Source organism: Colletes gigas, unplaced genomic scaffold (assembly GCF_013123115.1).
Source record: "Colletes gigas isolate AHSC1104 unplaced genomic scaffold, ASM1312311v1 Colletes_gigas_Sc00012, whole genome shotgun sequence".
In the NCBI taxonomy this organism is placed as follows: domain Eukaryota; kingdom Metazoa; phylum Arthropoda; class Insecta; order Hymenoptera; family Colletidae; genus Colletes; species Colletes gigas.
Window position 1 is genome coordinate 7403465 of NW_025106641.1, and position 26277 is coordinate 7429741.

The 26277-nt window shown below is 43.5% G+C and overlaps 1 protein-coding gene across 3 annotated transcripts in view; it reads right to left on the reverse strand.

The window, feature by feature from the left end:
* LOC122399225 (papilin) overlaps positions 1-26277 on the reverse strand; it is a 114653-nt gene that overhangs the window by 14837 nt on the left and 73539 nt on the right. For all 3 annotated transcript variants that reach the window (XM_043399749.1, XM_043399750.1, XM_043399748.1), the window contains exons 3-17: positions 17828-18015; positions 14759-14819; positions 6185-6267; positions 5692-5842; positions 5249-5372; positions 4935-5015; positions 4649-4821; positions 4229-4364; positions 3510-3853; positions 3061-3240; positions 2698-2871; positions 2311-2493; positions 1445-1586; positions 990-1105; positions 107-488 (exon numbers count right to left, since the gene is read on the reverse strand). In XM_043399749.1, the coding sequence (XP_043255684.1) occupies positions 107-488; positions 990-1105; positions 1445-1586; positions 2311-2493; positions 2698-2871; positions 3061-3240; positions 3510-3853; positions 4229-4364; positions 4649-4821; positions 4935-5015; positions 5249-5372; positions 5692-5842; positions 6185-6267; positions 14759-14819; positions 17828-18015 (2518 nt within the window). The remainder of the gene's footprint in view (positions 1-106; positions 489-989; positions 1106-1444; positions 1587-2310; positions 2494-2697; positions 2872-3060; positions 3241-3509; positions 3854-4228; positions 4365-4648; positions 4822-4934; positions 5016-5248; positions 5373-5691; positions 5843-6184; positions 6268-14758; positions 14820-17827; positions 18016-26277) is intronic.

Sequence of the window (26277 nt, forward strand, 5' to 3'; positions counted from 1 at the left end):
TGTAAACGTATCTTTTACATTTTCTAAGCCTTGCATCGTTAATCCCAAGAAGAAGATATGGCTAAGTATACTTAATGACTATTTGAAATTTAATAAATTAGCTTACCGCCCGATACTGTGCTCTCTTCCGTCACTGATTCAGCGGTCGATGTTTCGGACGAATCTTTGGTCGATCCGTCGTCGGTTTCTTCCGTGGCGCCAGATTCCGTGGCATCGGTGGGTTCCGTGATTCCGGACACCGGCGTGAAGTCTCCATCGTCCGATCCACTGCCATCGAATATAGTCTCGAATCCCACCACTTCAGACTCGGTGTAGAAATGCTCATAATAGGTGCCGCTTCCCTCGACGATATCCCAGGGCGTTATGTCGCCCCTGGTGTAAGCAGCATCGCCTTGCATTTTCTCGTCGTCGCTGGTGAACGATTCAGCATCCGGCGAACTTAGGGGAGTGGCCTCGGTCAGCTCGACCATTTTACTAGATTTCTCATCCTGAACAGAAAATGCATAAAACGAGGCGTTGTCTATCTGTTCTATATCTCATAGAGAACTCTGGGTACATTTAAAATCGTGCAAACTATTTATCTCGGAATCGTGTAGCTTCTGAGGGAACGCAACAATATTATTGTTTTAAAGTGATTATATAGAACAAAATACATAAGAAGAGAATTTACTATCTATTTCGTAAGAAAGTGTGCTTGAGTTGGTACATAGTAGGTGATCGAAGGAAAGTCGAGTGCAAAGGGTTAATAAATAGCGTAGGAAATGTGAGGGACTGGAATTCGTTTGTTACTTTGCTAGAAATTTGGTTTCTAGCGCAACGAGCACCTTTATTTGCAAGTTCGGCTGAAATCAGATGTGAAACTTTCGCGCGACAGGGGAGACCTGATTTCATTTACATGAAAATGGGCGCGAAACGTAACGCCGGGTACAAGGAATTACGAAACGAGACGATTCGCGACGTTTGATTAACTGTGACCCAGTTTCACTTACGCCTGGTGCGAGGCTGGACGAGACGGTTACGAAGTCCTCGTCCTCGTACACTTCGCATTCATCATCCTCCTCGGCCAGATCCTTGATCTTCTCCAACTCGACCGGTATCACCTCGTCTGAAAATAGATTTTAATCCATCCCCCGTCTCTCATAAACTTCGACTCGAACGAACAAACTCTTCGCGAGGGCTCCAATCCCGAGAAAATCGAATCCGTGTCTGTTCAAGCTCGATTAGACAAATTGCATATAAAAAAGTTTCATAAGATTCTTCCTCATATTATTAGACATATAAGTATTTCATTTCAACTTTCGACTTAATATATTTAATTAAGAAACTACCCTCGGTTAATCGAAACTATGATCCAACTTTAGTGCTGGTCCATTCCCCCGATCGATTATCAAATTAATACTCCCCGAATGAACTCTAACAGCCAGGCGCTAGATCGATACCGTACCTTCCTCGCACGGTTGCTTGTTGCAGTCCTCGGACGAGAACATGATCGCGCTGGAGTCGCAGTTCTTCACAGGGGCCGTAACGTTGTCCTTCATGCAAATCACCTTGCGGATCATGGTGCCTCCGCCGCACGGTTTCGAACACTGGAACACGGTAAGGTGATTAATGGAAGAAATTTGAGGCGCACGGTTCTTGCCTCGGCTCGGTGCAAAAGCCGTCGAAGATGATATTGAATTTCTTAACCGACCGAGGTAACGCGGCACGGCGTATTTCTCGCGGATGCAAATAATCTCTACGGTGCAAGGACTGTTCAGGAAATATCAAACACCGTAATTCCTTTTCTTCTCAGATTTCGATGTCAATTACGAGCACGTTTTGTTGGTCACGAGACCAGGCGAGCGGTAGCTGAAATTTATTTCACCGAGCGTCTCTGGTAATCGCAGGACGACCAGGAAGAACGCGATCAACGCGATCCTTTAAGTGGACCCTCGATCTCAACTGGCTTATTTTATTTAATATCGATTTTTACCATAATTGAAATATATTAAACAATTATTAATTTAATCTTGAGGAGGTTGAGGAGTCCTCTGTAACACCTTCAAAAATTTTATTTTCATTTTTTGAGGTACGTACATTGAAGAATGCATCTGTTTTCATTTTTGAAGAGTTTCGAGTATTGTTTCGATTACACAACTACGCGAATTTCTATTTTTGTATAATCATTTCTAGAAACCGAGGAATAAAAGTTCTCGTCAGGTTATTCTTGCTATCAGTTAAAATTGATCTTATCTGCGTTCACCGCGAACCGTCGACACGGTTTTTTCCTGGAAAGGGACGTTAAAGCGTGTACTGACGGGGACACGTTACCTTGCTCCATGGACCAGCGAACCATTCACCTTTGCACTCTTCCTCGGCTGTGCAGTTCTTCGTGTCGTTGAATTTCTTGCTGGCGTCGCATTTTTCAACCGGCACTTTCTTCACCGTTTCGTCGTCGAACGTGCCGCAGAACACCTTGCGCGTCTGCACGCCGGATCCACATTTCGCCGAACACTGTTGGGCAAACGTAATCGTGCCTTGAAAATGATTTTATGACGATATGTCTTCTACGATCCTATAGAATCTGCTTCAAATATTAAAGAAATAATTTACATAAAAGCTTGCAAATCTCTGTTCGTGTGTCCGTACAAAAATTATTGCATATACCGAATCTTTCACAAAAATTAGTCCCGTAACGAATATCGTTGCGTCACTTACGGAACTCCACTGACTGCTGAACCACAGGAACTCGCATTCCTTGGTGCTCTCGCACGTTTGCGCCAGTTTGGGCTTCTTCTCCGAGTCGCATTTGTCGTCGGGATAAACGGTGCCATCTTGCGTGGCGCACTGAGCCGTCCTCGTCTCCCGAGTGAGTCCGCATTTGTCGTCGCACTGAGATAATCGTAAAAAAATACACGGTGAAGCAACAAATGGGTCACTTTTTCATTTGGACGTTCGCATCGTTCTCTTGATATTACTCGCCAAAATGTTTCCGCGAGGCGAAAAACCGCAAGGCTTCCTAACATTTCACGAGGACGAATGGGCATTTGGGTGCCACTGTATGACAAATTGCGAACTTACACCACTCCAATCCGACGTGACCCAGTCGAGGCCGGCGCAAGGTCTCAGCTCGCAAGGCATCTCACGCTCCGGGACCTCTTCTTCGCAAGCTTCGTCCTCCAACACTTGAATCTTCCCCTCCATCTTCTTGTAACACGTCACTTTCCTCGTTTGCTTCCCAGGTCCGCACAGATGATCGCACTGTCCAACAATTTCCATCGTGTTTTTATCGAAATACAATATTCCCTCGCTTATTGACCGCGATTTGGGTCTGCGTTTAGTTACTTGCAACGGAGAGATAGAAATTTTGTCCCCGGGACTAGTCGAATCGTTGCAACGAGTGTTATTTGATTCTAATAACTTACGACAGTGATGAGAACGCTAATTTATATAATTATAATGGTTGTTTTTTCGAGGTATTAGCGAAAGTTCTAAAATTTGGTAAAATTATCGATGGAATCGAGTTTTACCGGTTTCCAAGGTCCTATGTGGAACTGTGGGCACTCCACCTCTCTGTTGCACTCCTGGTTGGTGGGCCCTTTGGGCCCCACACTGTCCAGACACTGACTGTCGTCCACCACCGAGGCAATCCCACTGGAGATGACTTGCTCGCATTTGATCTCTCTGCTCTGTTCACCTTTCTCGCCGCAGTGCTTGCTGCAGGGGCCCCACTCGCCCTCCATCCACACAGGTGGACAGGGTTCCTGACCACAACCCTGCGTGTCAACTGGTTCCATCAGCGGATCGCAGAGGGACTCGTCCACCGGTTGACTATCCCTTCTTCGCACGCAGGCCACTCGTCTCGACTGAAAACCTTCGAAGCAAAGACATTGTCAAAGATCTCTTCTCCGAATCTTTCACGTTAAGCGAGGAATTCAAAATGGAATATTTCGTAACAAACGAACGAAAGTGGCGAGTAAATTAATACACGTGGATCTCGTCGGTTGTCTTTCGTGTATCGAAAAGCCCGATAATGGAACGCGCGTTATTTGCAAAATGATCCGTTCCGCGTAAGCTGAAAGGAAAGCATGTCAACTAATAAATATGTCCGAGCGGTCGAAGCTTCCGGTCGCTCGCAAATTATCCTATCGCATTTAGAACCGATATAGCTCGGAGCTGCGCGGCCTATCCGATTATTAATCGCATTTACTGTGTGTTTAGGTAACGATATTAATTTCGGAAACGCTACCTCCGCCGCAAGTCGCGCTGCAGCTTGAAAATTCGTCGGTTATCCAGGTGTAGCTGTCAGCGTCGGTCTGATGGGAGAATTTCTTCGGCATACTGTACTCGTAATGGACGCCCACGTTGTGGTCTTGGTAAAGTAACTGCGAACAACCACACGTTCGAAAATGTTTGCCAGCCAGAGTAGTAAAAATAACAATACACCAATTATAAATCGTAATTCGAGGGGTACACGATGGTACTTTTCAGGGGATTTCAAAATTCTATCTTAAGCTCACATTTCATTACAGTCTTAACTTCGATATGTAATTTTTATATAAATATTCTTCCATGAGAAATACAATTTTCTCCTCCTTTGGTTACCTGGTTCCATGGCTCGTAATAACAATAATTGTAACAATCTGTGCGTTGAGACGCGGCCACTTACCACCACGTAAATTGCTTCATACGTCGGTCCCAAGGCGGTGATGATGTCGGGCGCCGAGAAACCTTGCGGATCTCTCGAATAATGGAATATTGTACCAACGAATTTCAGGCTCCGTGGAAAGTCTATCCTCCAGTTCCCGTTCAGGTAATAGTGACCAGTCGTGTTTCTAATGGCTACGGGAATAAATCTGGTTTAAGTACCGACAGTGATCCTCCCTGTCAGTTTCTGGCTCGATAACAACAATCCGGGCTACCGGATCGCTTTCGCGACATTCGGGTTCACTGACCTAAGTAATTGTTCGATGGTTCCATCTCCCTCACTACTATGTTCGTTGCTCCTTTCGGTATCAGCAGGATGTCGATGTACCCTGCGGAAGAGTCGCTTACAAAAGTTACCGTGAAATGTTAAAACGCAGTTGCATGTATCCGGGGGAGAGTCGAGATGCAGTAATAAGGGGGGCTACTTTTATTTAATCGTCATCCACGCGAGTCAAAGTGCCATTCAAAATACTCGATTTTGTTTCACATATTCGGGGTAACAATCGTTTCACTAATATGAATGGAATCAAGTATTGGTTTGGGTTGTTAATGGACAACGTACCGACTTGGAGATCATCGGTATCGAATAAACCGGAGATCGTGTTGCAATCGGAACCGTTGCCGCCGCACTCCCTGCAAGCGTCTTCCTGAACGGTGCTTCCCAGCATCATGTCGCAACCAACGTGCTGGCAATCAAAGCGAATTACCATTGATTCGTCGATCGATATCGCAATTTACTTTATCGAACGTGTCTCTTTATGGCGTCCATAAAAGGACAGGGACTACTTATCGAAGGTCTCTTTACTCGAACATTCCATCTCTTCGAGGATTAAAATTTTGAGTCAATATAATATCTTAACGATGTAATCACGAAGGTCAAGAGGGATGAAAATTTTCTGTTAGTAAATTGTTCCAGCAGTCTATAATTATCGTAGGGGCAAAATGGAGAAGACAACGGCCATCGGGGCGATTCCGTCGCAATGAATCGTGGAATCGTTAACTCACCATACATTTCCCTTCGACGCAAACGTCGTTTTTCTCAGGTTCGCACGGCGTGCCGTCGATCACCGACGCCTTGTGCCTGTAGAAGAAACGCTCGCCGCGCGGCATGCAATTCAATTCGCACTTGTTCGGTCCGCCGGTGTAAGGGATCCAACTGCGAGAGAGCAAACGATTTTGCGCGATTAGTTTCGCCCGCGAGACGTTCGAGCCGGCGATCCGATAATCGCTATCGCCGATAGAACGATTTCTTTCCTCGTTTGTCACCCCCGGGGGGAAAATTCTTGACGTTCGAATGGAACGCGTGTTTCGTACATTCCGCTCCCTCCACAATCAATACACTCTAAAACCGATTTTCTCCCGATGGTTAGATTAAATTCACTGAAGCAACAAACACCAAATTTCGATGCTTCCTTGGAATAAATATATTAGATATATTTCATCTACTATTAATAATTTAATGTAAAAGCGACCATTGGGTCACATTTTCGATACTCACTCATAATAAATTCCCTCGAACGGAACTCTGTTGTACGCGGCGCATTGGTCCGACCGGAAGTCCTTCGCGTCTTCGGGGCACTCCTGAACAAAGAAACAGAAAACTGGACGTTGAGATGGCCCTACAACTTTCGACGTCCGTACACATCGTGCAGACTCCGTAATAAAAGTAAAAGAAAGCTATCGAGTCGAACGAACTCTGCGCAAACGCGCGTCAGCTCCACGATGAGTGCTCGCGAGCATGTTTGGCGCGAGCCGGGAAGACAAACTTAATTACCTCGATGCTCGACTCGTTAATAGAAAAGTCCAGTTGTGAGGCGATATCTCGCGTCCCCGAAATAAAAAATAAAAAAAAAAAATACGCCGGTTTTACGCGTCGACGCTCGCGAGCGTTCGGGGTAAATTGGAACGTGGATCTCGGCGCTAATTACTGGATCGCGAACCTGCTCCACGTGGACGGAAAAAACCACGGCGAAAGCGCTCGAAAAGCTAGCGCGTTCGCGGACCCAAGTGGCCCGTGTCGTGCATTTCTTTCTTCCCCTCTTTCGTACGCGCGAGTGCATTTCGCCACACGTGTTCCTGCGCGAGAGTCGGAAATAAATTGTGCCCGTGGGGAGGGGCCCTCGCTCATGAAGAATTATGCTCGCCGGAGAGAGACATCGACGAAGATTGGAAAATGTGTCTCCGCCGCGCCCCAAGGGTGGCTCGAACAACATCGAGATGCGTCACCGATGCTCGTGAATTTAATAGATTTTTGGCACCAAACGACCCCTCTGTTTATTTTTTTCTCGACTACTTTATTCACCAGACGAAACACTGGGTATGCAAGCAAAATTTTGTCGTCGAAAATTGTTAGCAACGTTCGGGAATATTAAAACAAGTAGAAAAGACGCGCGATGGTCAGACGGTCCTGGCAATTAAACATTGCCTTTGAAGTGGCTGGAAAAATAAATCGATTCGAGATCATAAATCGGGAGCTTCTTCGACACGTACGTCGCCTAACATCTTGATGGAAGTCTCTAGCCTCGCGAGACAGTTTCCGTTATTCAATTCCGATCTCTATTTAACTTTCCTCAACCTGTTCTGATCCAACCCCGAATCTATTTTCGCGTCCCCGATCCACAGTCTTCAGATCCGCGTCAAGGGGAACACGAAAAACCTATATATATCTTCCCAAATTGAATCGAACCGATTGGGACCGTAAGATTTTCTCAACTATTACGAAAGTGCAACGTTTGATTTGAACTCGTGAAATATGTAAATAATTGCATTCCGTTAGCTTCGCGACAGAACGATCGATGGGAAACGTCTCGCCAGGGGTTGTACTCGCACAAGAGGACACGCATCGGGTATTCTTTACGGAACAACTCTACCTGTCCCGAATCGAAGAATCCCTGGATGTTAAAAAGGGTTAACAAGCTACGCGACAAGAGCGGAATAATAAAAGGGATTCATCACGCTCAATTAATCAAACCACCCCCATTCGTTGGCCGTAACAACACAGAGACGGGAACGTAATTTCCCTCGCATCGATCCGGTGACCAAACAAGCAAACACCGTACCAATACTTCGGATGATATCACGCAGACCGAATTCAACCCCTAACGCGATCCTGGAGGCAAATACCCATCGTAGCCACGTTATTCCGCTTACCGATGCTCCGGGCCCAGAAATTCAATGGTACGGATCACAAAAACCACGGTAAAAAGTCATTGGAAATCCACGGTGGATCGTTGGAAAAGTCGTTTCTTGGGGTCGCTGGATTCCATCTTCGAACAAACATTTCTATCGGGGCGGAACCAAGGATTCTATATAAGGGGTTGGTATTTATTCTGGGAACGTTCGATGAGTAAAAATAGAATAAAAATGAATGTGTGAAGGTTTATTAATTAGTATGGCTGAAGAATGTTTCTTCCTTAAAGTCTTAGCGAGTAGCGAGAGTTTTCGTGGATTTTGTGAGACACAGAGAGAGTTTTTTGCGAGTCTTTGAGTGAACGTTGTATACCGTGCATTGGACTTAATTTTCTTGTGTTACATAATAAACTTCACTGCTTCTAAAAAGCCTCTCGATTAATTTATTACCTCGACAGCCATCCACGAGGGATTTACATAAAATAATTCCTATAATAGCGAGCTTTTGAAGACCAGAGAAACGAGGTATAGGATTGCATCTAGATTACTTATGTTAGCTCTGTATGTGAAAAATAATCGTTTTGAAAGTGAAAAAAATGGTGTAAATTGCCGTATTCAATTTTCAAGGCCCCGCGGCGCGGCGGAAAATTTCATTACCGCGTATTTCGGACTGGTCCGATCGGGGCGTGTGTACGCAACGTCGATAAATCGAGCGGAGGTAGAAAAGGAAGGAGTGTGTCCCAGCGGGACCGGGTACCACGCGCGAGGATACGCCTGCAGGATTTATGACGTAAGATTTCTTGCGAGGACACACCGCGGGGCGGAAGGAGGGTTGAGCGGCCCGGCGGGAAACGGGGCTGTTCGCTGACCGCAAAAAAACCGAAAAAATTCCAACGCGACCACCGAAACGATGCTGGATGGAGGGTGGGGGGAGGGGAATGAGAAACGTTGCCGGGCCGCGTGATTTATGGCGGGCCGCTTTTCCATCGGGATGCGAGCCCCGCGATTGACCTTGACGCTTATTCAAATCGATGGCTCGCCGGATATCGTTTCGGGGTCACCGAGATATCTCGCGGCGTCCATGGAGGTCCATTGTTTTCGGCTTGATTTGTCCTGGTCGAATGGGAGGATAGCAAAATCGGAGATCGATGAGGATCCATGACGAGCTGGACGAAAACGAAAACTGCGAAGATTTACCTTTAGAGTTTTTCATGGATGATCGAAGGGTGTGTTTTCATTTCTCGATGTATTTTGTTATCACTCAGAGTACTTTGGGATATTAGTAAGTCGACTGTACTCCTGGATGAAACGATCGATGCAATTTTTAACTTATGTACTTCATTATTTCTGTTGCGAGCGTCTATTACGAATTAACGTTAAGTACACACGATTAAAATGACTTTAAAGAGTTCAGGATGTCCTCGATGAGAAGTAAAAAATTGTTTCTCGATGTAATTGGGATCTCGAATCGGCGCAACCCCAGCCAGGGGGTGGATAAAAGTTGCTGAAAATGTGGGGATCGAGCATCTTTCATAAATACGCACCGAGGTTCCCCGCAATTACGACTCGTAATTAACGGTGGGCCTCGTTAAAGAAATCCGTCTTTCAGCCAGCCCCTTCGATCCCGTTTATTTCGTCCGCTATCTGGCTACTCGTCGAGGGTTTCATCCCGCCGGCGGAACCGAAGTCTCCCGAGAGTTTCTACCGTTCAATAATCTCTGTTTAGCCGGCGGGCATTGTTACTAATTACGAAATCTCGAGACAAAGGGACGGGAACAATGAGCTGTGTTCGCCGGAATTTTTGCAACGGCGCGCAATTCGCGCTGAAACGGATCGCCTCGTTTGATTCCAAAGTGGCTGGCCCGCGGTACTACGGTCGTTCAACCCACGGAATATTCTTGACAAACGGCGTCGGGCGATATTATATTGTCAACGTGGTGCCCGTTGCCTCTCGTTTCGAGATTGAAAGCCGGAGAGTAACGTTCCGGCGAAGTGCAGCTTCTTAGGATCGCCATTCATCGTTTTTGTGTCTCGTTCGCGTTAAAGGATTCCCGCCAATTTCTTATTGCGAAAGTAGAGTGCCGTATTTTATGTTCGGACAGTTGGCAGTCTGAGTATGCTCGGTTTGCTTCTATACGATTCCTCGGATGAATAGTGACATCTTCAATCTCGGGTCCCGAGGAATGAAATAAACTTTAACTGTCTGTATACAAGGTGTTCGACCAAAAATTTGAATGGGAGACTCAATTTGTTGATTGAGACTTCGTTAAAAAGTTATTAACGTTTAAAATTCCATACAGACCGGAAATATTATATTTTAGCGAGAAAAAAAAATTTCAAATCGTTCTAAAAAAATTATTTTTAGTTAGATGGGTTAATTACAATCACTTTTTGCCATTATATACAACCCCGAAATTTTACGCACTTTTGAGAAAAAAATTCAATAAGTGCAGAAATTTTTCGGCAAAATTAAATAATTTCAAGTCGTTCTAAAAAAATTATTTTTAGTTAGAGGGGTTAATTACAATCATTTTTAGTGAATACACATACCCCGGAATTCCTGCGCATTTTCGAGAAAAAAATTCCTTACTGAGAATATAATGTCTGATCATGAATACCTGAATTCCCTGAAATTCCATGTGTATGTTTAAAAAATCATAACTTCTGAACGGATTGGAGGATTCTAATGTTACAAAATGCAAACAACGCGTATTTTGGTTGAGAATATTTAGAAATTCCAAAAATTTTCGAAAAGTTGTTCCTTAACTCCGTAAAATGAGAAAAACCCCATAAAAATGGTCCAAATTTTCAAACGATCGTAACTCCTACAATAGTGAATATATTTCAATGAAACTTTAGGGGGAAATAGAGCTCATAAGTACTTACAACTTGTCTGCAGTGTGTCAAACAAATATATCAAAAATCGAAAACCAATTTTAAAAAAAATCGACAGTGGGTAGCTGCTGAAAATTGCTGGAATGTTAGTAACCTAGGATTGGATATCGACTGTTTTTGGGCGGATCGGTAATCGATATCTACGAGCAAGAGTCTCGTTTAGCACGTCGCCGTAACGAAGTTAATACTTCGCGGAGTCGATGCCGCATAATGGCCGGTCGTTCATAAATTTTAGCATCTCCGACAGTGCGCCGCTGCAGTATCGCTCGAACAGCCCATATTGTTGCGTTCGAGGACCATTAAAGGACCCCTAAGCCAAGCAGGATTTTCGACGGACCCTCCGTGTCCTAACGAGCTCTCGCGACGATAAAAGATCCACCTGCTCGCGAAAACAACTTTTTCTCCCATTTTCTTACAACGTACGATCGAAAAATCGAGGACCCTAACTGTTATTACCGAACCAGACTAGTTATACAACATGAATTTATATATTCTCGGCTAAAAAGTGATTTCAGGTACAAATAAAAATCCAACTTGCATCCGTTGGTTTCCTCGAGCTTTCGCGTCTCGATCTCTTCGCGATGGACGCTTCGCTTCGGACGCGGGGAGACGCGAGAATTATTTAACCGAGCCGATTTACCAGAAAAGTGACTCGAAACGAGATCGAAATAATTTTATAGGGGCTACGTGACTTTCGGGAGTACGTTTGCGCCATGGATCCGGCCCTATGAAGAAACAGCGAGGGCGAACGGAAATGGTTCTGTTCTGGAAGTAGTTCTACGTTCTACGTGGGTTAGATCGAATGTTCGTGACTCGGGTAAATTAAATTAAAGACGAGGGGTCGGTGGTTCGATTGATAGAAACCGTGTACGGCGAACATCGATGGGACGCAACTTCAATTACGGAAGAAGAAAGGATCCGGTGGACCGTGTGCGTCGCAAATTAATTTTTAATATCGAATTCCCGGAGCAATCCGTTTTTTCGTGCGTCGAAAAAGTGTTCCGTACGATCATCGAAATCAATTAAGAACCATAATGATTCCGGTCGGAAATGCGGGGAATTTCAGGGATGAAAGGAGCACGGTCGAATCGATACAGGAACATTTTTATTAAATATTTAGCGTTCGCGGAATGTTGGGAATGTTTAAGTATCGGATACTTTCACCCCTTCTGTGTTGCATTTAACGATAATAATTCCAGAATCGCGTCCACCGTGCGCTTAATGTCTCGCTGTTGGAAAAGAAACTTCGTCGAAGCCTGCAGTTGACGACCTTTCGGTGATTTACAGGTAGGTTCAAAATACGTATCATGAAATTCTGCTCCTCAGAATTAATAAAAGAATAATTATGATATCAATTTTACCATGAGTGATGTAATGGTAGTGTCAAAGATCGACTTGGTGAAATATGTGAAATGATATATCAAACGAAACCTGAAAGTTTCGCGACAAATTACGACCAGTTTGAATTAATTTCGTTAGATAGTTTCTAATTGGACACGAGTTAAAATGAATATAACGCAGGAACACCTTTGTCGGCGTAATATAGCCTCTGGAATTTGTAGAAACACACAGAAAATACACGAATGGGAACTGTGTACCAATGTGCTCAGATTCTGAAAAGGTTTGTTCCTGTATACTAGTGAATCATGGTTACGTATTCTACACGCTATTGACCGTACCCAATTTAGAGGAGCTATATGGAGGCCCGGAGAGAATGCCCTTGAATAGAATTTAGATTCACTGATCAGAATTTTGAATGAAGGTTTCACCAATGGTCAGGGAATTCGTATCACGCGAATAACATTTCCATCGTTGGAATTAAATTTATGATAAAAATGAATTTCACTAGCATCGTGAACATTGTTAATAACAAAGTCAAATAGACTGAAACGTTCCTAGCTTTTTCTTCCAAGAACTCGAGGAACCCATTTTGACAAATTTCAGAACTAATAAACCTATGCAGCTCATACTTATTTATCCCTATATCGAGTTTCCCCAATTTTCTAAAATACGCCTAAATTCCACGGCTTTTGGATCTCTCCATACGCGAGTGTTTACGATTGCAGCCTGGAGGTCCTGCGGTTTCCGCTTCAACATTGTTTCGAAACCCACCCCCGGAGTATACTCGAACAGGATTCCGCGAAAGACGATCTCCTCTGCCTCGATAAAGTTTTAATCCCCCCGTTGTGATCAATGGCGTCGATCGAACGAAAGGCTCGCGAATATTGTCGCGTTTCCTATATATCTACCTGCACGCGGAATTTTACGGCGTCCCCGTGACCTCGTAAACTCCATCCGCCTCGAACACAACGGCGGGCATGGTTCCAGGAACCGGTTGCTTGTCAGAGGCCGTTTAACCCTTTGTTTCGCCCCGATTATTAATCGACGATTCCACTTTATTTCCACGACGTCAGTCTCTGCTGGCGTTGAAAGCGTCACCCGCAGAAACCGCGCGTTTGCACGCCATTTTTTACTTCCCGCCGCCGTGAAAGAATTTTATTCTCGGTCGGGTAAATGCACGAAGGAAATCGAAAACGGAATAATCGTGCAATATAAATTCTCGCGATGGAATATAATTCTAGAGACTCAGACCTCGTGGTACAGTAAACAGAAACGTTAAAGAACCAACGAAACCAACGATTAAAATTATTTTGATATGTTCCAACTTCGTACGAAGCGACGAAAATAGTTTGGAAATTTGAAAGAATCGCGAGGGGCGTACAAAGGAATCGTAAAGCCGTTTTCGACGGGAAACTTATATATCGAAGTCGCGTCGATCGCCGGTTTAATCGATCATCGAATCAATTTGTCAAAATCACCTGAGCCGCGGGAGAAAAGGAACGAGATTACCAGCATCGCGTTGATTAAGTGGTTTTAAATGAAAGTTTGACGGGTCTCGGCGCGAAGAGTAATGCCGGATCGATTGGAGTTAAAGAGTAGAAAGAGAGAAGACGGCCACCGATAAAGAAACAAAAGTTGTTTCAGTGGGCCACACCGTAAACGATAGGCATCCTCGAGAGTCCCGCGGGTTCAAAGTTCACGCAGGCTGCGGCTGACATTTAACGAACGGAATTAAATAATGATATAAATCATTTTATTAAAGACCGTCGAACCGTTCCACGGGGAAATTGTAATGCTCAAAGGTTAAGGACAACCGCCACGTAGCATAAATTCATCCACCCTTTATCCTCGATCAGAAATTATATTTCCTTAATCAATTGCAAAGGACTGAGAAAAAAACGAATGGACCTTTCGATTTTACGAAATTTCTCGATGTTATTATGCATCCGGGGGTGTATCTATTTAAGGCTGATGATGTATTGAGACATCCCTAAATCCCTAAGTTTTTATTTAAAAAAATAAAACAAAATTTATTTTGTCGTTCGGAGTAGGCCTTTTTTAAATCTGAAAAAAGTGAATATTCTGTTCGAAGATGTCTATAAACGAAGGACAGGACTACCAGATTCGATTCATTGATTCTAGTATGCGTGCAGATGCGAATAATTGAAGCCCGCGTCACGCGTCGATGGCTCGACGCCTCTTGATAGACTGTCAAGCTGTTCGATCTATTAAAGCAAATCGCATAAATCATCCACTGTTACACGGCAATTAATCAAGTTCTAGTACGGATTCGATTCACGGTTGCGAACCGATGGTTGGATTTTCGGCAGAAACGGAGGAACCATTGCCAGCCATGGACCATTCTAGACCGGCAAACATCAAACTATAACAAAACGATCTATTATTTAATCCTTCCATACGCAAACGTTTCGGTTATACCGGTGTTATAATAAATCTTTAAAGTTGGAGTTCTACCTGTATTCGACTCGAATTAGAATTCTTTTAATTAAACGTTCTTTCCACCATTATCCGTTGCATTTGTAACAAAAGAAACCGATGTGCATTGAAAAGAAGAGAAATAACGTTCGCTGCGCCTAGATCCGGGCACGGTGGATTTAAATGCGGACAAAGAGAACTCGTTTCACCGGCTAATTATTTTTCATGGAATTTTTATGACGTTTATTATCGCCATGTTTCATAGACTCACCTGGATGTTGCAGGAGAAATATCGCCTCGATGCACCGGTACACTTGTTGTAGCCACTGTCGCTGCAACAATAAAACGTTCTTACAGAGTTTCCGCCGGGATCCATTTAAGCGGGGTCAGGGAGACAAAGACAATGAAACTTGGACTTTACGAGGAAAGTGGATAATCCCAACTTGGGGATCTTAAGAACAAAATGTTCAAATTTTAAATAAAATTTTCTATTTTCTAATACGAGCCATACCCTTATACTTTGCAATAGTAAAAGTTGCAATTGTCTGAATAATCGCCTTCTTCGTGGAAATTCGCTCCAAAATTTATTTACTCGAGCGACACGAGCGTACGAATAAACGAATGGCGCCTTCCCTGCTTACGTCAGTATTTCCCGATCGATTCGAATCTCGATCGCTTGGCGTCAGATCCGACATCGAGCGTCGAAACGCGACCGTTCGTATCTCTAATCGGGAATTCACACTCCGTTAAATCGCGCATCGGGCGTGCTTCCTCGTTAACGGGCTTCTTTCGAGGAAGCACGAAGGAAGAGCAGAGCAACGAATTTTTTTTTCGCCCCGTAAACCACCAACAGCTCGCTCCGCGGAGGAAAATCCCGGGGAAAAAGCGCGCTACGCGCTCGGTTTCTCAATAATTCCCGCGCCCTTTCGGACAGATTACATTTACCCGTCCCCGTTGCAATGAAATGCGAGAATCTAACCCAACGAACGCTACATATTGCTGGGGAAAATATTTCAAACGCTATATTTATTTTTTTAAGTAGAATTTCAAAGTTCGAATAGGATCAAATCAGGTAATTTTCAGATTTGTGCTCTTTTTATAAAGAGTGAGCAATAATTGGTGGGGCAAGCGGCAATGTGGGCGTTCTATGTGAAAAAGTGAATCGGAAATGTAGAATAAAATTTATTTGTGAGACCCTTCGTTTTCGAGAAAATTGATTTTGAAAATTCGCGAGGCACGCGTCTGACCATTGCTCGATATTTCTACTTAGATTAGTGTTTTTAAGGGTTGATCGTGGTATGTTAGTATATTTTTCGTTGGTTGTACTGTTTTCTAGTCTACTGGAACTAGTTAGTGGATATAAAATTGTATGAACACGTAAAAAACACAGTCTGCAGTAGAAATAGCGAATATTGATCAGACACTTTAGACAAATCATACTCGATCGTATATTTATTTACTGTTCCAAAAACCCTGATGTAAAACTGTGTATAGAATACTTCAGGGCTCATAATACGTACAAAGATTTCTAAAGTAAGTTATTTGTCTCGATTTCGTTCCCGGCGTTAACACAATAATGACAGTGATTCGTTTGTTTTCGACGATACAGGGAATAAGTTAATTTCGTCGCAGCTCGAGACAGCATCCGTTAAAAGTACGATTTATGGAAGTAAAATTGCGAATAATTACCGGGTGTAGAAATTACACCCGTTTCATTAGACCGGTCACGACGCGATATTAGTCTAATAACAGGCTCATGGGGGGGTGGAATTAATTTCAGAGCCTCCGCGCGCGGATGTTGCGCTTCGATATCGTAAATTGAAAAGACCTGTAAACGCTGCACGATCAAAGCGCGTCTACGCGATCGAGCGTGTCTGACCTCCGACCCCGCACGCTCGATACCACGAAATTATTTCTCCCGTTAAATGCCTTCGCGGGCCGATTAGGCCGCTTTCTCGGCCCGTGCAAACGTGTTATTAGCTACGGGGCACACTCTCGATTTCGCCTCCGATCCACTCCGTTTTCCTCCTTTCCCGCTTTACGCAATCGCGATCGTTAAGAGATCTTTCCACCACAGGCACTGAAAAAATCTTTCATCGGCTACGTATCGAGGAACACGTGGAACATTTAGAATTCTGTGGATGAGTCAAATAATCCTACGTGGAATTATTTTCTACAAATAATATAGTGAACAGACGATAGAGTGAAGTGTGAAATCTGGAATCAATTTTATTTAAATATTCCAAAGTTCGTTAAGCCAGCGTTAAGAGGATCCAGCGTAAAGATCGTGAGCCTGCAACCATACCATAGGGTTAATCGACCCTATCCGGTGGTCCCTTCGCAACTAGGACGCGTAAAAATTCCGCAAGATAGCGTGCCACGACAAAAAGCGCATAAGTAGTCGCGATTAATCTTGGCCCCGGCCGTCAGATAAGAAGGATTTACCGCGATTCCGTGTTGGAAGTTCCGTCGTCCCCCGTCAAAAATCCCGCCAGCGGGCTCCTCGAAGCGTGGAAACCTCGTCGGAGGCGGTCGGATTGAATTTAAGGAAAGCCATCTTCGCCGGGAAATGACGGAATAAAAAATTAATTTTCCATTAGTCGAGCCTCGGGGCGTCTTCCGGGTCCTCGGGGTCACGGATTCCTCGTCGCGGCCCTACCCGGTCCGTTTATGTTCTAATTAATATTAATACGCCCCGGGAAAAGTCTATGAATATATTCGCGGCCGGAAAATAATCGGAAATCGTCGGGGAAAATTAATTTTATCGAGTGTATTCTAATCACCTTCGATATTTCATTCGCTCTCAACGATATAGTAATTTATTGCGTTAATTTTAGATTAATAATCCAGGTTGGATTAAACCCCTGGACTGGACTGGATGTCAAGTGTCACGATCATGAGGCTACTAGCTCATCACGCATTTTTACATTCACGAGATATTGGTAAAAATTCTTTTTCGTGGCCATTCCTTGTACGAGCAAATTTAAGCAAAATTAAATAGTATACGTTTGAAAAATTAAATTAACCCCTTAACGCTCATATTTTTCGTGTTGACCAAGAATGATCAGTTTTCTTTATTGGACTTGTTTCTAAGCTATATAAAAATGCGATTATTATTAATTACAATGTTGTATTTAACGTATAATATGAAAGAAAACAAAACATTGTCATTCCTTAAATCATTAGATTAAACAAATATCGTTTTTCAAAGTAGTCAGACTCGGGCATGAGCGTTAAGGGGTTAATCGATGCAGAGGCACAAATGTATGTTCTAATAAAAAGAATCAGCATCCTTGGCTCCCAGAAGTATGAGAAAATGACAGATGAAGTTAGAACTTACTCTATGTCGAGACACTGTCTAGTCTGATGAGCGACACCGCCCCCGCAGGTCCTGGAGCAGGAGCTGGAGGAGGACCAGGGTCCCCAGGTTCCACGGTCGGGCTCGTCCGTGTCGAGGACGAAGCTGCTCGGCTGATGGTTCTCCCCATGCTGTCGACGATGTCTCTCGTGCCTCAATTTTATATGATGCTGCAACAGGATCGGAGGAACGAATTTATAGCGATCCGTACGAAGCGGTAAGTGGTGTCTCGAAGGTTGTAACCGAGTCGCGAGGTGGATACTCCGTGGCGTGGGAATGCGAGAGAGGAAGGTTTCACGGTAAGTGGTCCCTTATTCACCTGAGGTCTACCTGCGCGGATTGCAATGGGAGCATGGGTGACCTTCGCGGGGAACAGCGTAGGCGTGATCCCCTTATCGGTCTGGTTCGATAAGGTATAGGCTTTTAGCCGTGATGAACGGCCCGCCGCGACAGAACCCAAACGTGAATTACGTTATCGTCCGACGCCGAGTATATTTTCGACGGCTTTACCGGGTAACGTTCGCGGAAGCGTGCCTACGATTCCCTGGAATTTCTGTGAATGCGTTCGCGCGAACGTTCTCACGTCATTGTGCCAATTTCCGGCATCGTTGCGCGCAGGGTGCGTACAGGATTACCCACTTAAAGGGATCACTTCAGCGCGAAACTTTTTCAGACTCGCAATTTGCAAGGTTCAAATTGGTGGCCATTCTTGACATGTACCTTTCGATACAGTTCTATTATTATTACAATACAACTAAAATCGCATTTAATTTGCAAATTCCTCTGCAACCACGTTTCGAGCAATGTGTACCGAAATTTGATTTTCTATTAGAGAACAGGAGACAGAATTGTTATCGTTAATCGTTTAATAGTTCAGGCAGAGGGAAAGTCGCGCTAGAGAAAATATTGCACGGAGAATGGTTACCCCCCCTGGACGGGTTGACCCAGAAAGGGGAACGTTCAGATTAATATCCAAGCAAATGGAGCGACAATCGTGCGATCTTGGGGAAATCTGCTCCCGCCCGCAGGTTTACCTCGCTTCCACCGTCCTTAAACGAGAATTCATATAACATTTCAATGGTCGGCTCCTTCTGGCGAGGTTCCAAAGCAGTTTGCATCCGTTGTAAGGCGCGAGCACGGTGCCCGAATAAAATTATCGGCCACTGGCTTTTTGTTCTTCGACCTAGCCAGATACCACTCTCGCCGCCGTTTAACGATCGCTATCGGTTCCTACCAGGACGAGAACGTCGCGAGTGTCGTCTTTGGTTTGGCAAACATAATCATTTTGAGACGCTTGGGAGGTGAAAGAAAATATTTACCGATGATATCCGGCGTTTAGAACAAAATTAAATCTATATTTCATTAGAATTCATATAGAATATAAGGAATTAAAACTATTCTGAACTAGCACGCTAAAATCGTCCATGATTCCGACCAGACCACAGTTTCGTAAATGCTACACACGCGTATAAATCACAATTAGATTAATTAATGAATGGATTGACTGCATTCGATCATGCTGTACTACGTGTAACCGATGCTTGATCAGTAACCCCATCCCTATAAATTCTGATGCATGCTATTTAATCGTATCACAATTATTCGTCGTTTCTTATTCGAACGACAAAATTAACAAAAACCATTTACAAAGTTAAATAATCATTCTTTTCTACCAACCCTGTTTGCCCTCAAAACCTTTGTCTTACTTTTTTAACTGTTTATACAAAAGTGATTTGATAATCCATTCGCTCGAATATACTTCAAAGGCTACAATTTTTATCTTTATAAATAAACCATGCAAAAAAACTTTATAATAATATACCATTGAAATACAGTTATTCTATACGAAACAGTGAACAGAAAAGATCCTATAAAATTTGTTCGTACGACTCTTTGTTTTCGAGGAAATCGATTTTGAGAATCAGCGGAGCACGCGTTGCGATTCAGTACGTCTGACCATATCTCGATATTTCTACTTACGTAGATGTTTTTAAGCATTGATCGCGTTCTGGTATTGTATTATCATCTGTTGTCGATCCTATTGTGTACCAACTAGTTAAAATTCATCGAAACAAACAATGCAGCGTCAACGTCAACGCGCCTGTACACAATCGCAAGTAGAAATGACGAATAATAGTCAGCCGCGTTAAACAAGCTTCGACGTCAATTATCTCGAAAACAAAGACTCGTATGGAAAAACTTTATTCTATATTTTCGATTCATTTTCTCGTGTAGAATAATCGCCAATTACAGTACAACCCGAATATCCGTTGTAGGTATCCAGATATTCAATTAAAGGAAGCAGAATAACATCCGATACAGTATTGGGGCATTATTGGCACAGTACTGATTCGTTTTTTGTTAAATTTACCATTTAGCTGTTGAAAAATAATATTTGTGATATGCCTGAAATCTTCCACCATTTAACTATGTTTTTTTTTGCCAGAATTCAAAAAGAAAATAGTATTTATGCCCTGGTCCACGAGACTCATGATCCTTGTAATTTTAAAAGAGCAGAGTTTTACAATATAATAGCTAGATTGTTTTATAACTTTATTGAAAATAAAGGGGCGTTAACCCTTGTAGTTTTCAAGCGTTGATCAACGATCCAAGGTACCGGTGGATCGAAAATGTTGTTGGTCAAAGTCTGACCGAGGGAAAGGGGTATTTCGACATTATCGCGAAACTTGTGCCCAAGCCTCGTATCCACTTGCCCCAGATTATTGGTCTTCGAAGGGAGTTGGAGTTGTTGGTGGCTGGAAACTTGTCCCGCGGGTCGAGTTAACCTCACGGGACAATTTGGAAAGTTTCCTGATCGAAGTGTATCTCCGGCCGATAAATAGCCGTGATAAATGAACCTGGAGGCTCGTTCATTTTTCACCGTCTATATTAAATTTCTTGTCGCGAGGCTGCGTCGAGTATTTACGACGCTCGATCGAGACGCGTCGCGAGCAATCCCTCCTCGATATCGCGGAAAGGGAACGGGTCAACCTGGAATTGGCTCGTTACTTTTGATAAATGCATCGATTTTGCAAAAGGGCAAGGTGCAACTAGATACCATTTATATATCAAAAATATGTTCGTTCTAAATTGTAGAAGCCACGAAACACTTAATTTCGACGATTACTTTGTACGATTGAATTGAATGTTATCGATTTTACTGAACGCGACGAGGTGCATTTTAAATCATTTTATTTTCGATCGCTGACGACGCACGCGGAAAGCAAGACAACAGTATCGTTTTCCGATAAAGAACGAACAAAGTTTCGTCGTCTTGCTCAGCCCCGGATAATTGTTCTCAGAATTGTTCCGTGTATCGAGAAAACCAATTTAAACTTCAACCGTGTATCGACGACTACTTTACATCCGAGTAATTAATGGACCCGAGGAAAAATAGTCGAACGACGGTTCGTTTCGCCGCGGAGTCGCGTGATATTTAATCGAGCCGGATTTATTGCGTTTCCATTGATTATGCCACGTGGAACTCATCGGATTAACAAGTTACAGCATCGTGACGCCAGACGCATTAAATCATGTCCCTTACGTTCCAACTTTGATGGGATCGGGAAACGAGATTCTCGGAGAGTTACTTAATGTACTAGCCGTGTTTGAATAAATCTCGCACAGCGTTACGTTGCTTCGAGCTCGGAACGACGGAAATGTAAAAAATTTACAGAATTTACGTCTTAAAAAATTTAAAGCCTCCACTCGTTACTGCGCATCGACCGACTTGAAATGTTCAGAATTTGCTAAAACACTGTTTAATTTACTGCAGACTATTTGTGAGACATATATTTCGTAGATTATACTCTTTCGCGTTCATATAACGTTATACTTTCTTTTCGAACCGATTCCTATAATCGTGTCGTCGAAACGCGTTTACGTTAAAACACATTTTAATAACGCCCCCAAACAATACGATATTTTTCTGGCACGCGTTAAAGGTATCCCCGCATTTAGAATATTTTTAGTCGCGCGGATTCCGCGCACGTACCGTACGCGTTCCCTGAAATTTAAATATCCAATCCGTTTATGCACGTTCCACACACAGACGCTGCCAGGAACATCAATTACGTTACACTTCAAACAGTCCTCGTTCCATATACGCGGTACGTCCATCAAGAGACGATCGCGATATTTTAAAACAGCCTCCGCAGAAAAAAATCTTGGAACGCGAGTGTCCCCCGTCAAAAAGAGGAATTTAATTCTGCGGAACGGTCTGGCAGCGTGATTTGCATCGGGACGCGCGCCGCAGATGCAATTACATACAGTCCGTGTCGCACGTATGTATTCCTGCGACATTGCCCAAAAAGAATCCGCTCGAATCAACCGACGCGGTTCAGGGTTTCGCTACAAATCTTTTGCTTCCATTGTGCGTACGCAAACTAAATTTATTCGAAAGTAAAACCTGAGTAAACATTACCTGGTGCATACCAATTTTTCGCCATGTTATACAAAATATTTTAAATCGATAGATGTATAAAAAGGGGGTACTAAAAATCCCCTCGATCTCTGCATTCCTTAACAAATGTCCTATTTAAAATGTCTGAGGGGTGGAGCCCTGTCTCGAGGTTTTCTGGGCCCGTCACCGGGTGTCTAGAGCCCATCGGATAATTAGAATTCTAAAAGTAGCCAGGTTTATTAAGTTTGGAAACCATCGAGCTTCAAAGGAACGGTTTTTCTCCCGGAGTCGATGGATGGGCGGCGAAAAAATCAAGACCAGCCACACACACACACACATATATATACGGCTGTAAATAAGTTTCGGTCCTCGCGCGTTACAGCTGCGCGTACGTGGATTTTTGTCGAGCGTGGGAGAGAGCGCAGCTGCGCCCGCGGCGCGTTTCCGTGCGAAGGAAGCGCGCTGCGAGGCTTTTCTTTCTCGACGAGCATCTGCGCGGCCACGACGTGTCGCGTGGACCGTAATGTGAGAATATACGACGATAATAATGGCACGTCCGCGACGTGGGTGACTATAAAACCTTCTGGGCGCGATTCGCCGTCGCAAAACACCTCTCTGAGAGGTCCGCGCGCCGGGAAACAGATTAAACGCTCGGCGACGCTTCCACGAACGCTCGGCGAACGTAATTTATGCCACGAAGAATCTTACACGCTGCCTTTTTTATCGCGAGACTCGTGTCTGAGCATTGCGTAACGCCAAGTACTCCGGGAGCTTCTACCAGCTGATTGTTTTCAGTAGATTGTATTATCACCAACGGAGCGTTTCTTTTATAGCAATGCAAAGGATCTTTGTCTTTTTTTTTTTGTGGATTTCTTCCCATTTATTATTACCAAAGTAGGTTTTCTGTTAAGGGCTAGTAATACTTAATTACTCAATCACAAATCCTTAAACACCACCAATGTATGAAAAAACAGACTCGTTCAATTCCCAAAAAACAAAATTTGTTCATTTACAGTGACTCAAGCGGGAGTAACTGTAAACAATCAACAATTTTTTCACGCCAAGCTTACTTTTAACCAGAGCATTTTGACGAAGATTAGGATCATATCTAGTCATCCGTGATATTTTTCTTTGCTTTAAAATTCCCGTGCTCGAAAGAGCCCGAGTGGGCGGGGAACGTTAGCCGGGAATCGTGTTCAACAACTTCGGCGATCCATCAGAGCAAACTTCGGTTTTTCCAAGCGACGAAGAAAGGGAATCTGAAGCAGTGCAGATTCGCCGAAGTCGAACGACGACGTGAAGTCATAAACCCAAGAATTCCGTGTGAGTCACGCGAGAGTTAATGGCGAGCTGCTATAAAGGGATGGTCCGAAATAAAAATTGGGTCTCCGATGCGATTCTCACAGCAATACAGACGGTATCGCGGCCCGGTCCGCGATAAATCAACTAATTAAACGGGATCCTTAAGCGGTGACTAACCGTCGCGTGTGCGACGGCCTCCGCGTATAAACCAAGGCAGCTGTGCAACGGGGTTTACATCATCGGGCGACACGCACGCGAAACGATCGACTTTTCTGCGCCAGACTGGCAGACGGGCTGGCGGCTAATTGTAAAGCAACGGTTTTCCATGCCACGGGGCTGACTTGTCTGGTGTAATTGGACCGACTACCGGGTCCCCCGGCGCCTTTTCGCCTTAATTGCCGAGTAACAGACTCGGGCTTAACCCAATTCTCGCGCCCCGTATTAACGCCCCAGTCGGACTTTATTTAAAGAACTGATCCGCGAACGTCCGTGACGCGTACATTTATTTCGGTCTATTATACGCCCCTGTTTAGAATCACTCGATGCTCCAAACGTCCCGAAATTATTTAGGATTATTCTTCCCGAAATTTCCCGAAAAAAAAATTACTGAAACACCAGGTTACAACTTTTAAATATAGTTTAGGATGGTAAAAATATTTACAAGAAAATTCTTCACGGCTTAATATCTGAACCACTCCAAAGCAGACTATTCGATAGAATTTCTCGTCGACATTTAGATAATACAAATGTAGGAAGATTCGTTGTGTATAGTTACAGATACTCGCGCGAAAATGGTACAAGATGATGAGCTAGTTCGTCCTCGTTTAACGCCATTCAATCTTCGTGGACGACATGGCGTCAAGAAACCATTAGCATTTAAAAGAAATTGAAAAATTACAGAGTCCAGTAAAAGTTGCAACGTCACAAAGTGCTAGTAATCAGAGTTAAGGAGACTGTATAAACTAGCTATTCACAGTACTAGACAGAGTCACGAAACAGTCCAAGTTTCACGCATTACAAAATAGTGAATGGGCCTAAGTGTTAAAAAAGAATCGAGGGCCATAATTAAATTTAACGTTCCAAAATAATTATCCCAATAAATTTCTAGATCCCCGAATACGAAGCTCGTAATTCTCGTTTTGCTTGTGCCAGGTTCTAATTGTCCGACGCCAAAGTTCCCGCGCCCCCGAGCCGCGCCAATGATCATTTCCCTTTATCAGCGATATAAAGCCACGCTTTTAAGAATTTACCGTCGCGCTACTTTTTACTGCGCAAAGTTTCCGTAGGAGAATTAAGCCACTGAAGGATTTTGGCACCGTTCGCAGGGTGCAAATTGTTTTACGGCTTCTAACCGTGCCCATTCCGAGCGTCCATTTAGGAGCGCGCGAATACCGTGCCACAATTACGCGAATTATGTCAAAGAATGCGTTTAACCTCAGCAAGCGTTTCACGGTATGCGAGCCGGGCTCCATTAGAGCGACGATCATTCAACCTCCTCCGACATCAAAGCGAAGACCTTACAATTGCAAGGGTTTACGACGTTTTACGGGCAGCCGGCTAATTTATGCTAATACGAAGTGGTTACGCGCCGGGAAAGTGCAATGTCCGCACCTTTGCGGTGTGACACGTCCGGACGCACGATATACAGGGTGTTCCGCTATCTCTGGGGATAAATTTTAATGGGAGACGTCAAGAGCGAGTCAAACTAAGACGAAAGTCAGGAATACCAATTTGTTGATTGAGGTTTCATTAAAATGTTATTCACAAATCTGTAAGGCTGTCGATACGTCACTAAGTAGAGTTTCTCATGCTGAGTGAACACCACTCTCCAATGGAAATTTGTCACTCTCATTGAGGTGTTTTGTATTGAAAATCAAGAAAATCAAGAAAACTAGTACAGTAGTGTTCGGACTATCTGACGCCTAATAGAAAGTGGAAATTTTTCAGCGAAAAAAAAATTTTAGATCATTCTGGAAAAATGATTTTTAGTTGCAGGAGTCAATTACAATCATGTTTTATCATTACACATAACCCCAAAATCCTACGCACTTTCGAGAAAAAAATACATTACCGAAAATCTAATGTCAGACCAGAAATGGTACCTCGAAATTTCATGCGTATCTTTAAAATGCTATAACTCCTGAACGGATTGGGGGATTTTAATGTTTCGAAATGCAAACGACGCGTATTTTAGTGAAGAATATGTAGAAATTGTAAAAATATTCGAAGAGTTGTTCCTTGACCATGTAAAGTGAGAAAAACCCCATAAAAGTGGTCCAATTTTCAAATGACCATAACTCCCACAAAAGTGAATATATTACAATGAAATTTGGGGAGGAAGTAGAGCTCATGGGTACCTACAAAAAAGTACTAACCAACTTTTCTGTAGCGCAGCAAACAAATTTATTAAAAATCGAAAACCAATTTTTAAGAAAAATCGACAGGGCCTACATTTTCCGGCGAAAAAAAAATTTCAAATCGTTCTGGAAAAATTATTTTCGGTTGCGAGAGTTAATTACAAGCATTTTTATTGAATAGATGTATCTTCGAAATCCTACTCAGTTTCGAGAAAAAAATTCGAGTAGGTGTTGAAATTTTTCAGTGAAATTAAAGAATTTCGAATCGTTTTGGAAAAATTATTTTTAGTTGCGGGGGTTAATTACAAGCATTTTTGGTAAATAGACATACTCCCTAAATCCTACGTACTTTCGAGAAAAAAATTCTTTAC